Here is a 16145-nt window from a genome sequence, read left to right as displayed (position 1 = left end):
GTCTGGTATGCGCACCGGCGCGCCCCTCTGAAGGCCGGACGCTCAATTTTAAACTCGGCCCCTAAAACAAAATGACACTTTTGTATGCTGATGATTTGTGCAGCCGCGAGCCGCCCCCGGTTGTTCTGCACTCTTGTTTAGACGTCGACTATTAATCATTTCCCACAGGAAATAATATCAAGTTAAATATTTCCAGGGCTCAAACTGTCACCCTCATAAAACCTTTATTTACTGTGCAGCCAAGGTTTTTTATTAACATGTTAACCGTCGTAAGAGTGTAAAAAGGAGAACCGCACAACTCACCAGTTGAAAACACCTGTCATACTAAATTTAGTATTTCACAATTTGCCAAGGCGCATATTTAGAAAAAAAACGACTCGGCGGTCCATCCCTCAATTTGCGACACGTGCTTTGGGTTGTGGTATCACAAGAGGATTTGAACACAATCCAATGCCTCGAAGGGCAAGTGCATGGTAATCTACGACACACACACACACGCGCACACACACACACAGAGTAATTTTAGTGGTGGAGGGAGTGTGTGATTAAGAGCGACTTAAAACCACAAGAGGAGAGAGGTTAAAGTGTCGGAGGTTTTAGAAGTAATCATTTGCGATTCTCAGGATAACTTTGTAGACCCTCGTTCTCCTTGAGGGCTTTCTCTTGATCGCACTTCTGACATGGTCACATGCCAAGTGTATTTCTTCAAACTAGAGGCTAAGAAGAAAAATAAATGGCTTCCCTAAAATAAACCACTTGGGACTTTTTTTTTTTGCTGAGACTAGTCTTCTTGTTTGAAAGTGCCCATTCAGAGAGCCGTTGCGGGTTGCTTCGTTAAGATAATTCAATTTGTGGCGATGTCAGTGCAACAATGAGAATTGATTTTAGGGCTCTTGAAAAATAAATGCCTCCCTCAAATAAAGCACAATGAGCTATTCACTAAGAAAACTTTGTTTTGTGTGAAAAGTGTTCAGGCAAGCTGATGTGGTTTCTTGATTAGGATCATTTGATGCATTGGGACATTGGCACAATGACAATTCCTTTCAATGCTCTAAAAAAAATTAAACGCCTTTCTCTAATAAGTCAGAAGGATTAATTTGCAAAGAAAAAAAAAAAAAAACTTCTGTGAAAGTGCCCATTCAGGCAGCTGATTTCTTCGATAAGATAATCGGATGTATGGCAATCTCAGCACAATGAAATATTGCTTCAGACGCTCTAAAAAATTCAACGCCACTCTCAAATAACTCACCCGGATTAATTTGTAGAGAAAACATTTGCGTGACTGAAAGTGCCCTTTCGTGCAGCCGATGCAGGTGGTGATGTCAGCGCAATGACAATTGCTTTCAGCTAAAAATATAAACGCCCCGCCCCCAAATCAAAATACAAAAAAGTCACCAGTATTAGTTTGCGGACAAATTTGCTGCAGCTCAAAGTGTGAGTTCATGCAATAAGGCTGTTTGGCTTAATTGAGATCATTTCATGCCAGGAAATTTAACACCCGCTCAACAACAACTGCTTTCAAACACTAGAAAAATATATGTAACGTATTTTTACGGCCAAAAGACGTGCTGTATCAAAGGGCGCAGCACCAGTTGAGGGTGCTATTTCTGTATTTAATACTTATACTTATACTTTCCCTTCTGCCTAAAATCGACCCCCAAAAAAATGGCGCATCTTTGCTAATTTTTCTCTTTGGTGTAAAGTTAGATAAATACGAAACAGCAAAGCAGTATAAAACAGTCAAATGTTCACAATTTTTATTTATCTATTTATTCATTTCTAAATGAATCGACCGATTAATCGGTTATTGCGATCAAGGCGATTAATCGCTTGTTGGAATCGTCATTGAAGGACCAAAAAAAAGGAGAATAATTGATTTATTTATTCATTTTTAAACAAAATCGGCCGATTCATCGGTAATTGCCTCAAAATATCCACATTGGTCGTATTCTAAACACTTAAGAGATTTGAGGCCAATAGAAAAACGATAACGGCCTGCTCCAGATGATGTGTTATTGTTGTTATTATCATTCTGCCTCACAACTCGCACGATTCAAGCCCACAGTCGCAGGTTCAATTCTGTTCACGCGCAGCAAAAAGAAGCGACAAGGAATAAGTGGGCAGGAGTAGTAGTGGCTCAAAAAGCCGCATCGCACCGGTCCGTGCCAAACACCCACTTTATTACCAGCGCGCTATGCAACATGAGCAGTGTGAAGAAGAGGAAGAAGAAAAAAATCAAATCGATAGTGTGAACGGCGAAGTGCCGGCTGATTTGCTTGACACGTGCACGCATTCCTGCCAGAATAAAAAAAAAAAACACAAGAGCTCCTTCAGTCGACAAATTGGTTTGGGGGGGGGGGGGGAATTCGAATGAATGAATGCCATCCAAAAAGACGAGGAGCAACTACTCGTATAATTGTCTGAATTGTAATCGTATGAATTGTCTTATTGTGGCGACAGCTGTTTCGATCGTATTACGTGTATAAGAGGGACAAATGCGGCTTTCGAGGCGGCTCGTAATATCCGGAAATATGCACTTGGGCGATCTTTCTCCGAGGCCCAATTCTCCATACTTTAGAATCGGATCTCGCTAATGCGATGTCTGGTGAGCGTTTATTACATAAGCGCATGAACCAGCTGCTCAATGACGGCGACAACGTGTCACATGTCACATTGAGACGAGCGCTTGTTTTTATTGCGCATAATGAGCCTCGTCACCTGCAGCCGTGGCGGCACGTGCTCGCGGGGGACTGACGTCAGCGAGTGACTGAGCGAGACCCAGCGGTTGAGAAAACGCGAGAGTGAGAATATGCGTGGGCGAGAGAGGAAAGGGTGTGAGCAACTTTGACCAAGCAGTGTTTAGTACGTGCGTGTGTTTTATTTATTTGTGGCCGCTAATACGCTCCTGCCTTCATTATAGCCGCAGCCATAACTTTGATAAATCACTTGGGCTCTGGGCCCTCGCTGCTTTCAGAGTATTAGAAAAAAACTAATTGAGATTCACACCCCTCCCCTCTCTTTTTTTTTTTTACCCCCCCCACCGCCCTTGCTAACCTTCCTCATCCTCCTCATCGCTAAACCGAGTTCCTGCAGGGGTATGCAAGCCGGGAATGGGAAGGGAAATGTCATCACTGATTTAATAGACATCACGCCCCCCTTACCCCCCCCCCCCCCCACACACACACACACACGGACGTTGCACTCCGAGGAGCATTAGGAATGGTGTTAATGTCATCATAGGAATCTCGACAATGCACCGGCTCCCGTTTTGATCGCGCCTCCCTCCACTCGCCGCTTTTCTACCCCCCCCCCTTTCATTAGATCGGAGGACAGGATTGATGGCATTTCGAGTTGTGATCTCCGCCTCTTTCCCCATCCTGGGATCAAGAGTGCGTTTGGTTCCTTGCCCAGAAACTCCCAGCTGCCACTGGATTTAGGGCTCACACGTTTTCTGTGATCCCCGCTTTGCTTTATTTATTTATTTATTTTTTTATTTATTTTGTCTGGCGGGAACACATTTTGGGATGCGCTTGTTTTGTCATGTGGGATCGCCCCAATTGAAATTAATGTAGTCCAGGATTTGAGGTATATGGAGACTCGCTGGGATTTTTGCAGGATGCTTTTGTGTCTAGTCTGTCGGTCGAAAGCAAAGCTTTACCGAAGGATGGATGCGAACATAAAATGCGCATATGAGTTCAAGGGTGAATCCATACCATCACTTGCAGACATACACACGCACACAAAAATGAGGACGTGTTGATTGATTAGAGCGGAGTAATTAGGTGGAGTTTGAAGGCATGGAAATGTCTTTGCTCTCGTGGGAGGGTCTCTTCCGGATGCGCTCCATAAGCAGATGAAAAACACACACAAAAAAAAAAAAATCACACGAACTAATAATTATTCTATAGATTAATGGGAGCTAGTACTTGAGTACTGGTAAATGCAAAGGGCTTCAACCTTTGGGCTTCAGGTTCAACCACGCGTCAATTCATACAATGGCTGTAAATACGGATTCTTTTGGGAACAGCTTCTTAAACTCAGCAATACATGTGCACAAAAAAAAATCACGAACACACACACATAGCCTAAAAGAAGAGTCCAATGCTGGATGCAGCATGAGTCATCCCTCTGTGGGGCAGTCCAACGCTTTTGCTACCAAAAATGTGATTGTGCCAGCATTTTCATCTCTTTTACTTTTTTTTTTTTTTTTTTGCATTGTGACCTGAAGACCAACCGGACGCACTTCCTGCCAAATACCGCCTCTCTCATGTTGTTTTCCTGTCTGCTGCTCACATTTGTTAGACGCATCATCATCAAGCCTCTTTTTTTTTAAGTGCTTGTAGAAATAATGTTCACCGCAAAGCGTCCCGTCACTTGTTACGCAGCAAACACCGCCCCATCCTGGCCGAAAGCGGAACTACACGCCATCTTATTATCATGTCAACACTGACTCCCCCCCTCCCCTCCTTATATCAGCTGTGCCACTCGGCGCGAGCAAAGTCATTAATATAAATAGCGTCCTCTTGTTTTTACTCTCTCTTAAACGCGCCCGTTAGCTTATTGATTAACCTTTTTTGTCACGCGCAATTTTCAGTGCAATTTGCTCACCTCTCTTTGTCTCGTTTTCTCCGCTTTCCCTCCAGCAGGAAGTTCTATTACATCACGCTACTGAGGGATCCGGTGTCGCGTTACCTCAGCGAGTGGCGTCACGTGCAGCGGGGGGCCACGTGGAAGACCTCGCTGCACATGTGCGACGGGCGCACGCCCACGCCCGAGGAGCTGCCCTCTTGCTACGAGGGCTCCGACTGGTCGGGGTGCACCCTGCAGCAGTTCATGGACTGCCCTTACAACTTGGCCAACAACAGACAGGTGAAGCAACGTTGATTCTACGGAGCGATTTTAGCACAATCGAATTATCTTTTTTTTTCCCACTCGATTTTGCAATTGCGATTTAATATGCTTTTTTTTTTTTAGGCCCACTTCCGATGTCATTTTTTAAAACAAATACAAGTAGGGACGTGACATTTTTTGTGCACCCGAGTCCGAGTCCCATGATATTGAGTCTGTTCCGATATCAAGGTCCGATAAATTACCTCAAAGAACGAAGATCACCCAAATATCCAAAATGTGATATTATATTCAATTATCTTGAATTTTTTTTTTAAATTTGTCTAAAGGTATCCCAAGACGATTTGAACTAAAGTATTTTGGACTTGAGAAATTGAGAAAATGTTCAGGTCCTATCTTTTCCAGTCAATACTGATTTACGGAAAATCATCAGCTCCGATTTCTGATCATGTTGATCGGATTGGGACAACGCTGAATCCAAGCATTAAATTAAACTATTACAATTAGGGCTACAACTAACAATTATCTCAATTAATCTGTCAACTATTTTGTTGATTAATCTGTATATCTGTTTGTTTTTTTCCATTTCCATCCCTTTATTAAAAATTATGTTTAATTGACAATGCGGAAAATGCGCCCATAAATTAATTATTATTCAGTTCCTGTTTTGGTCCCGGAACATGTCAGAAAATTGACACAAATTTTGATCAAAGATCACAGTAGATGTTTGCAAATGTCTTATACTGAAAAAAGAACAAACATTCAGTCTACTTCCGAACTCTAATTTCCCAGGGACCAGACAATTTTAAATTCAGCAAGATCTCGAAAGCTTGAATCGATGATCAAAAATCGATTACTTTGTCACCAGTGGTCAACAGCAAATTTTAAAAAGAGGAAGTTTTATGTGTCCCTGAATGTATTTTTGATGTCTTTACGTTTTTGAGATTTTTTTTTTCCTATTTATTTTGTTTGACTGATTTGTTTCCCCCAGTCCTACTTCAATCCTTCAATTCTCTCTCCCTTCCTTCTTACCGTCAATACATCCTTGATTTGTCCTCCTTTCATTCAAACCCTCCATCCAATTAGCCTTCCAGTTATGTCTCTTTTGCAAAAAAAAAAAAATATTAAACCATGCTGGCCATCTTATCTCATCTGAGCCTGACGGTCGTTACAACTCACACACACACACACACACACACACACACGCGCAGTCGGATGCGCGTGTGCCTACTGAAGCATCCAGCGAGCCCAGCAGGTGCATGCGGTGCGAGTGTGTCAGTATGCGGCGTCTCTTGCCTGCTGTAACGCAACACTCGCCGATGGTGCGACGTGATCTCTGCGCAAAGTGGACAAGCTGTGGAGGTCATTTCTAATCACTTCAGGGGTGAACACGTTCTCTCTCACGAATACAGTTTACTGATAAACTGCCATACCGTTACAGACGGTTGGTACAGCCATTTCATTTTTGATTTATTGATTTTATTTTATTTTTTTAAATAATGGTTTTTACCGTATTCATGCAGTTGTCAGCATGCTTAATCATCTTAGGGCATGTCGCAACAGAAAACGATAAAAAAAAAATAAAAATAAGGCAAGCCAGAAATGTTTGATTAAAACAAAATATTTCATTTTATTTTACTAATATTTTCTTTGTCCTTTATACATTATACATAATGGTATTTGTTTTTCCCTATTATATATTATTATTTTTTTAATCTAATACTTTTTGGCGGTAAATTATTTTGGGAATTTCTCAATTTTTCCAACTTACCGGTGTTTTGTGTGGTCTCGTTGTTTTTGTAATTTTTGTTGTATTTTTGTAATATTCTCACATTCAGTTTAACTACATTTTCATTTTTTTTTTGTATTTTGCATATCAGTTTTTTTATCAATCACTTTTTTTTCACACAATGACCCAAATTATTTTTACCCCATTTTTTTTTTTTTTTTTTTTTGTAATTAAAAAGATTTTTTTGCAATTTTTGGAGGATTTTAGCATATTCTGCTTTTTCGATTTTGGGAGTGTAGCAAATGTTTTGAAGGATGCCACTTCATTCTTTAGCTAGGGGTATTTTGCACGGCAAGTTCCGAGAAACATTTGTCATCAGTCTTAATATACAGCAGCGGTCCCCAAACACTGGTCTGCGGCACGGCCATTTGGTAGCAGGCTGCACAAATACATCCCTATTTTATTATTTTTTTTTTAAATATATATATATTTTTTTAATTTACAGAAAACTGTACTGTACAATTAAATTGTGCTATATAGAAGTTATATTTAAAACCAAAGTTTTAAACACTAAGAACACACATTCAAAAATAACCCAATATGGATTAAAAACGATTGAATAACATTTTAGGTCATTCATTGAACCCAAAAACGTATTATTTTCTGTTTATTTATTTATTTTTTTAATTGATTTAAAACTAATCATGGTGCCGACCACCTGCTGTCACCTCCTGTCCGTTAGGTGCGCATGTTGGCCGACCTGAGTCTGGTGGGCTGCTACAACATGTCCACCGTGCCCGAGAAGAAGCGAGCCCAGCTCCTCCTGGAGTCGGCCAAGAAGAATCTGCGAGACATGGCCTTCTTCGGCCTGACCGAGTACCAGAGGAAAACGCAGTTCCTGTTCGAGCGCACCTTCAGACTGCGCTTCATCAGGCCCTTCATGCAGTACAACAGCACCCGAGCCGCCGGAGTGGACTTGGACAATGCAACGGTTTGTATAACTATTTTTATTTATTTATTTATTTATTTGGGGGATGGCAATTGATTTGTGTTTTTTGAATAAAGTCTAATATGTTTGTGATTCTGTATTATTACATGTGAAGCACTTTGCAAGTCATACCCGTGAGAAGCCATTTAAATAAACTCGGGGCCCAAACAATTAATCGGCCGTCCAAATTAATACGACGATTTTGTTAGGCCTGGCAAAAATTTTGTGAATATATAGATTTTTTTTTCCAGTGTTGTTGTTGCTGATTTTTTTTTTCTTTCTTTTTTTTTTAAACCATATTAACAATTACAACATAAGACCATTAATAAGACATTCAAACGTCCTCCCAGAAAAATCTGGCAAAAAAAAAAATTTTTTTTAAAAGGACGATTTTTGCAAATTTTCTCTTCATTGTAAAGTTAAACAAAAAATCGTTAATGAAAGCGTGACAGTGCCAAAAAAATAAAAATAAAACATTTTTTTCCCCTTACCTTTGTCTTTTTTAAGACAATAAGACAAAATTTACTGTACATGTCAAATATCTGCCTGTTCGTTATCATGTTAAATGACACAAAAAATTATGTATTCATAATCGTCTTATGTTTAATCAGTCAATTTCTTGAATTTCTTTAAAAAAAAAAAAAAAAAAATCTACACCATCATAATGACATTCAAACACGCATAAAAAAAACATATTTCTCTCTTTGGTATTTTTAAATTTGAGACAAAGTATTGTTAGTGTTAAGGAGCTAAACAAATTGTATTCATGACATATTTTGGGGTTTAATCAGTCGATTAATCGGATATTGGGATTTTATTCTGCCAGATATTCCAATTATCATCTGCCTCCAAAAAAATCCATATCAGCTGATTTCCGAAATAAATTTTCCATCACCACCTGTCAGGTTCGCCAATTTGAATTATAGGGTTCACAGCTGAAAGAAGAGAGGCACTCAGCTCAAGTGGATACAGAGAGGTTAATAAAGTTTATTTGGCAACTTCATCTCCCTTCTGTTCCTCGATGTTTTTCACACATTCCCTTTTATAACATCGGGGAATCAGATTACACTTCAAGAAATCAGATTACACTCAAGGGTGGTACAGTTCGTCTTCTCAAAAGCTGGTTTAGTCCGGTTTATCATTGGCGTGCCGCCGTGGGTCGCAGCTGACTTTGACGTCAACATCTTTTATCAGGACCTAGCACGATGTCGCTTGCTTCAGACTTCGATGCCAACTTATCAGGGCTCCTCACGATGTTGTTTACTTCAATCTCACTTCTGAAGAAGTGCCACCGCCCTGCCAATTGCAGACACCGCTCTGCAGTAAAGGTGTCCTCCTGTACCTCCACTCTGACTGTAAACACTCAAGCATAGTCCACGCCACTAATTTGCAACATGTCATGCGCACCATGTATTGAAATAAAGCTGCGTCATGGCAAATGTATATTAACCTCTAAATATTATTCTAACACCACCTCTCCCTCCTCCCCTCCTCTCCAGGTGCAGCGCATCGAGGAGCTGAACGAGCTCGACATGGAGCTGTACGACTACGCCCGGGACCTGTTCCAGCAGCGCTACCAGTACACCAGACAGCAGGAGCGCCGGCTGCAGCGCATCAAGAACCACATGCAGCAGAGCCACCAGGGTCTCGGCCTGGGCCTCAGCCTGTGGCCCTCGGCCCGCCGTCACCCCCAGGGCCCCAACCGAGGCGAGGAACGGGACGACGTGGGTGACGAGGAAGAGGGCGGTCGCACGGAGGAGGCGGCGGGGGGCGGCCGTCTCCCCACCGAGGACTACATGAGCCAGATCATCAACCGCTGGTAGCGACCGAAGCGCCGTTCCTCAAACTGCTTTTGCATTTCCAGTGACCGTTGAAAAGAGAGAAATAAAAAGGCGGTCGGGCTGCGCCGTTGCTATGGCGACCAAGGGACCGGATGGCTCGGGTTTGCCCATTTATTAGCACCCGCCCGTTATCCCCCCCCGCTGAGTTCCCGCGCGTCTCCCGTCGTCATAAGCGACTGAAGGGTATTTTTAGACGCGCTGACGTGCAACTTTCTTTTCCTTGAACATGTGAATTCATTGGATCAAATGGAAAGGGATCCGTCTAATTCCTGGACAGTGGTCTCCAAATCCACAAGTCTCACTCTGAGGACCATTTTAGCTCATTCTGTCCCCCCCCTCCCCCTTTTTTTGTCTGTGTGCTTATGCTTTTTTAAAAGCAGAATTGTAATAACACTGAGAAAAACATGGCCGCCTGAAGATTCCTTTTTTACGATGGAAAGCCGGTTGACAATTTAACGTATTCGATAACCTTGATGTCCTAGTTTAATGCCTGCATACTAGTGCGGTCTTTTTCCTCACCAACTAAGACAATTTAGCGCACTAGAAAAAAAGCTGTTTGAGCGTTTATTGGATATCCTTAGTCCTAGTATGCAATTAAACCTTTGAACCATATGATTGCACTGGTAGCGGGGAAAAAACGATACTAGTAAGACACAGTGCCCTGAATTGTCCAGAATATAAAATATTTGTTCAAACAACTTTACGTACAGAACATTTACTAATATCTTTGATCCCCAACCTAAGGTCCATGTACTAGTACACTTTTTCTCATCAGTAGTCGGACGACTTTGGTACAGTATACTAGTAGGATAATTACTAGTGAGGCAAAACAGTGCACTAGTTGACAACTGCATGCAACTAGCAGTAAAATACTACTAGTTAACATCTACTATGTTCCTAGTACAGTAGCACTAGCACTAGTAGCACATTTATGCCTCACTAGTCACACATATTGTAGTTGTGCAGCAATGGGGAAAAAAAACATTACTAGTAAAACATTTATTCTACTAGTGTGTCCTAGTCATCTTACTAGTGCGCTGAATTGTCTTACGTGTAAGGTGCGTACAAGTATAAAGCACAAATGGCTTTATGAAAAGCCCTTGAAGCATTTATTCATGACTCTTGGTAATTCAGTGCACTAGTAGAACGACTTGGATGCACTAGTAGAACGACTCTGTCCACCACTGCCTTCCACTAGGCCTAGTAGTAAACTGTATTGTTGAATAGTGTTCTAGGACACCAAGAGTGGAACTAGTAGTGACAAAAATGTCATTCTCCTAGTGTTCTAAATTGTATTACTAGTGAGGAAAAAAGGTGTGCACTAGTACATGGACCTGAAGTTGGATATCACCAATGCTCAAATGTCTGTACGAGTGGGACAATTTTGGCAAACTAGCAGGACAACTACATGTTACTAGTGAGGCAACACTGTGCAGGAGTTGACAACTGGGTGCTACTAGTCCTACTAGTGACTTTGTCAAATTCTTCTCGTCAGTACTAGTAGCAGACTTATGTCAATTAGTCCACAGTTTTGCCTCACATGAAACATGTCCTACTCGTGCAAAGAAATGTCATACAAAATTGGGGGGGTAACTTAGTGGAAAAGATGCGGTTGTTCCAACTTTGGTTCGAGGGGTTCTACTGGATACGAAATGAATGCTCAAACGGATTTCCATAGCTCGTGTTGTTTTGTTTTAGTCAGCATCCGAGCGGCCATGTCCAGCGGACCGAAGCCTTGCCTCGCGCCCACGTTGCGAGAGCTCTCTCCCCGGTTACACCTGCAGACTCTTGACAGCCAATTAGCAAGGCTCACGCCAGTTGGGGCGAGGTATTGAAGTCGCGGCGACGGCCTTAAACTGCAGAAACGCGAAGGGACGAGGCGGGCACCGCGGCGGCCGGAGCCTTTCATTTAGCGTCTGGCATTTTTTTCCCTCTCTTCTTTGATTTGACTTTTTTTTTTTTCTTCTCCTCGTCAGACCAAATGGGTGCTTCGTAAGCAATTTGACAGCTTTTGAACGCAGGGGCTGCAGTGCCTCAATGTGGTGGGGAAACTGCGGTGTGTGGTCCATTTGCGGACCCCGGCAGAGAGAATCAGGTCCCGATCTAATGTTTTCCGCCAATAGAAAGGAAGCCGCTCCTCATCTTCTATTACACTAGCGAAGTCATTCCCAACTGTCATTGAGCCAATGAACATACAGTATTTACCATACACCACCAAACAAGATTATGAAAAGTATTTAGTGTTCTGCATATTTGTGATTCACTACCCACTTATTTAGGGACGTTCCTTTTTTTTTTCTGTAGTTGCTTAAAAAAATTCCCCAAAAGGTTTATGATTGCCCATACCTGTTGATACCACAAGTCTAATAGGAAAGTAGTACTTTGGTGCCATCTTGGGGCCAAGGTATTCTGCACTGTCTGATTGAAAAGTAGCGCTTCGGTGCCATGTTTTATCCTAATGATAATATAAAATTCTACATGATCCTTGAAATTACTTGCAGATTAATTGATTTTGATTAAAAAATGAAAAAAAATATCTAAGACTCTCCACAGCTTCTAACAACCCTGGCTAAACTTATCTCCTCTCGATTATTCGAAGCTCCTCATATAGTTGCGATGTATCACTTCAACATACTTCCTTGATTCCGACATCCTTCATTAGCCTGGGATTTGGGGCCATGTGTTAAGACAGGTGTGGGCAAACTACGGCCCGGGGGCCACATGCGGCCCAAATTTTAGAACCCATTGTGGCCCGCCAATCAAATAGTTTGCCCACCCCTGTTTTAAGCGTTATAGAAAGAGCACAAAATATAATACATAACTGAAAATAAGTACCGCCCCCAAAACAGAAATAGGTAAATATGTCAATAGTGAATCACAAATATGCCGGGGATTACTGCCCACTGGAAAAAAAATGATCTCATTTTAATCACTTTGAGCCTTTTTACATAATTCTGTTGCATGAATGGGAACATGTTGTCACACAGGTGGATTGGATCGGATGATCGGACCGACTAGCGAAAGAGCTTTGGATTGTTCTGCCTGTCACGATACATCGCTGGCATAGATAGATAAGCAATAGCTTCATTATTTGTCGTAAATAATTCAGAATTTTGCCCCAATCCAGTGAAATTGGATCATTTCCTGTGGCACAGTGGTCGGGAATTACTGCGCTAGCTTCCCCAGCCAGTTAACATTCTGTGTTCGAAAGTCATTTTTCTTGACTCCTCATTGTGTGGATGTTGTGTGTGTGTGTGTGTGTGTGTAAATATGTACAGTACGCCCCCTACTGGCGTATGTGTATGCCTTTGTAAATAGTGTGCTTGACTGAATGAGCGACGACTTTTATGACTAATAAGATTTTTTTGTTGTTGTTGTTTAATCGGTGGCGGTGGCGAACCTCGCTGCCGTAGCGACCAATCCAACGCTCACACCTCCGCCGTCAGGTGATTGTACTGATATAATCCTTATTTATGTTTAGTTAATCTGTCGCCACACCACCTCCAGTTTGCATGTGATCACGCTTAGAAAGTGACAGGGTTGGGTTTCCGATGGCATTATTGAGGAATTTATTATTATTTTACCGCATTTTTTTTCAACTAATATGTCTGTGGCATACACTGTTTTTGTTTTTTTTGTTTTTCCTTTTTTGTCTGAGGAATTCACTGGATGAACTGGTGAGTGAAAGAACAATTCTTATTTATTTATCTTTAATTTAATTTGTTAAATTTGAATTCAGGAAAGCAAGCTAAAATGGATAAATGCCATGTTGCAAAAAAAAAAAAAAGTCATCTCAAAATTTTTTGGAATGAAAATGGATTTTTTTTTTTAGCCATAATTTGGGCTGACAAAATTAAACTGGCAAATTTAGTTGAAATGATTGTACTGAAAATTTACCTTCACAATACAAACTGTTTGAATTTATTAATTTAGGAATGTTTTCATATTTTTTTATGTACAACTGACAAAACAATTGCATTGAGCAGATTTACATAAAAATATTAAGTCAACATTCATTTTAATTTTTTTTTTTTTTATTAAAAGTGTTGTACCCAACCAACCTTGACCAAAATAGCCACGGAAAGTAAATGTCGAGGAACCATTTCTAACTTCCGGACTAAGCCTAATGAGATGATTTGTATTCCATCCGATACAAGCTTTCAAAACCCAACCCGGCGGCTAAAAGTGTCGAGACTTGACAGCCATTAAGAAGGTGCAAGGGAGAAGCGAATGTACGATTGAAGAGCGGCCGTGACACTGAATGTAGTCCATCTTTGGTGTCAGAGGGCGCATAGCCGAATTGTTGTCGTTATCAGTGGAATGGACGCATCCAGAGTGGAGGCGCTGCGTTTTTGCGGAACTTTTCAAATGCAAAATGACCACGGGTAATATGGAAGAAAATAATCTTGTTTTTGTGTTCTTTTGATTTTTTTGTGTCCCACAAGAGATGTTTTTTGTGTGGTTTTTTTTTTTTTTTTAATTTGTGCAAGTCATACTACGGTGCCTTGAGATACAATTTAAATCAAATTTAGCCATGGAAATAAACAGAAACGCTGTGAACCATTGCAGCCTGGCTAAAGAAAATAAAACTAAAATTTCAATAAAGAAATATTGTACAATAGAATCAAAAGTATGAACTTTTTTTTTTTTTTTGCTTGATGATGCATTCATTCCGGCATCTTCTGGTGTGCACGTCTTGGCCACCAGGGGCAGTATAAAAGAGTCATGCAGACAAAAAAAGAAGACATTCACAGCTACTGTAAGGGACTCAATACTTGCAGTAATGATAAAGAATATATGCTCATGGGTATTGTTTGTTTTTTTTTGCCTGTCTTCATGTGTTGCTGCACCATTTAAGTTCAAATACCGGCCAAATGACAGCTCGTATCTTGGGGAAAACTCAATCGTCTGGTCAGTCGTATCTCAAGGCACCATTGTACAATTGTTCTGACGCCAAACTCCAACTTATTAAAGATCCCAAATGAATTTCACTGAAATGATTCCAGAATGATGTCTTAACAAGTTTTAAATGTAACAGCAAAGCAACTTAAGTGTTGTTATCCTGATTTGTTTTTTTTTTGTTGTTATTGGGGTTTTTTTTGGGGGCGGTGATAAAGTGAGTGATCAAGACTTTGTTTAAATTGGCAGTCTGTCTCAGACTCTTCCTGTATGCGTACTCATTCATCACCATTCTGGCTCTGGTTCCGATTGCAACCATCAAACATCAAGCCACCGATTAAAAGATTTCATTTTTACAGACTTGACTGTGTCGTGCTTGCGACTTGCCTTCATCGTGTTTACAGTCTAATCACACGAATGCGACGCACTCACACTTCCCTAAACAAGATAGTAATTTAACAATGTTTATATATTTTTATAATGTTAATAATTCTCCCCAAGGACATCATGAGTAGCTCACGGGTCTGTTCTAAAAATAGCTCGCCAGTGGTGAGACATCGTGACTTCCTAAGAAGAATTAAAACAAAAAAATAATGTTTTTTTTTTTTTTAATTTAAACTCAACTTTGTACAAGACATATTGCTTGTGAACCAAATCATTTATATTTTGTTAAAAAACAATACGTTGATTGTGTTCAGTGGAAAATATTACTGTTCTTATTCAACCAAATATTAATACAAAAATAAAAAGGTCATATTAGAACTGTCGAAGCAGTCGGTATTGGTTGTCAGTTTTTGGCGATTCTAATTTATCTAAACTAATATAAATTACATATTGGCATTGCCATCTGCTTCATCCCTAATGCGGAGGCCCTCTAATGAAAACAAAGCCTACAGACAGACGTCCTCTAAATTCTGATGATGATTATTATGGTTTATTGTGAATGCCGATAAATCATCAGTGAAAAGCTTTTTGGCGGGCAGGCAGGCGGGCGATTGGACCGTTGCCCAGCTGGCACCGGATCAGGTAACTGTGGAGTCTGTGGGCCTCATCTCATCTTAACTCGTTTTGCATTTCTGGCATCTGCTCACACATTCAACATCAAACCTGAACATTCTCTAAAAAGTATTCTGCACTGTAAAATGTTTAAGCCGGATGGCCAGCGTGACACAAAAACGCACTTTTTGTCTCACAACTCAAACGTTATCAGGTCAGCCTCGCGGCTACGCAGCCAATTTGGTCATTGTTCATCAGATTATCCACAGTCAGGGTTTCATGAAATAAAAATCAGAAATGCTGTGACTCGTTTTCGCGGGCGATATGTCCCGTGACCTGCCGTGATATGAATTTCCGCAAATTGGAGGTTAACTTTTTCTGACTTTCCGTCATAACATATTGTTGTCAGAGAGAGGAATGTTCGGATGGTCCTCATGTCTCCTTTTGTCTGCTCTTTCTACGTAAGGAGCAGGCCTGCACGATATGCCGTTTGAACATCGTGATTGCGATGTGCGCATGCGCAATAGTCACATCGTAGGACGTGCGATGTTTTTTTTCTTTTTTTTTTTTGAACACGGAAACCTTTGGTTTGTTTCATAAAAGCAGCACTCTACACTATGCTGTACATTGTTGAGACTACACAGACTGTCTTGCTCACGCCCCCTGCTAATTAGTCAACACCCCCCCAAATAAGGATCCGCACACTCAACAAAAGGTATAAAATGCCGTGGCGCACGTATTTCTATTATGTGGCCGTCCCAGAGCTGTATAATCAACAAAGCAAAGTTTTCCCAAACAGAGCTATTTGAGTCACCTGGTGAATTTTTTTCTAGTTTCTATATCG

General features: G+C 40.9%; 1 protein-coding gene across 2 annotated transcripts in view; it reads left to right on the top strand.

Moving 5' to 3' along the window:
- hs6st1a (heparan sulfate 6-O-sulfotransferase 1a) overlaps positions 1-14665 on the top strand; it is an 85725-nt gene extending 71060 nt beyond the window's left edge. Inside the window, exons 2-4 of one of the 2 annotated variants that reach the window (XM_088313077.1) lie at positions 4647-4869; positions 7320-7568; positions 9065-14665. In XM_088313077.1, coding sequence (XP_088169203.1) covers positions 4647-4869; positions 7320-7568; positions 9065-9388 — 796 coding nt within the window. In that variant the 3' untranslated portion in view covers positions 9389-14665. Of the gene's footprint in view, positions 1-4643; positions 4870-7319; positions 7569-9064 lie in introns of both variants that reach the window. The other variant, XM_088313069.1, reaches the window with a different exon arrangement.
- The last annotated feature ends 1480 nt before the right edge of the window (positions 14666-16145 follow it).

Source organism: Idiotropiscis lumnitzeri, chromosome 1 (assembly GCF_059441095.1).
Source record: "Idiotropiscis lumnitzeri isolate Australia: NSW breed Sydney's pygmy pipehorse chromosome 1, RoL_Ilum_1.0, whole genome shotgun sequence".
Lineage (NCBI taxonomy): Eukaryota > Metazoa > Chordata > Actinopteri > Syngnathiformes > Syngnathidae > Idiotropiscis > Idiotropiscis lumnitzeri.
This window is presented reverse-complemented; position numbering and strand designations above follow the sequence as displayed.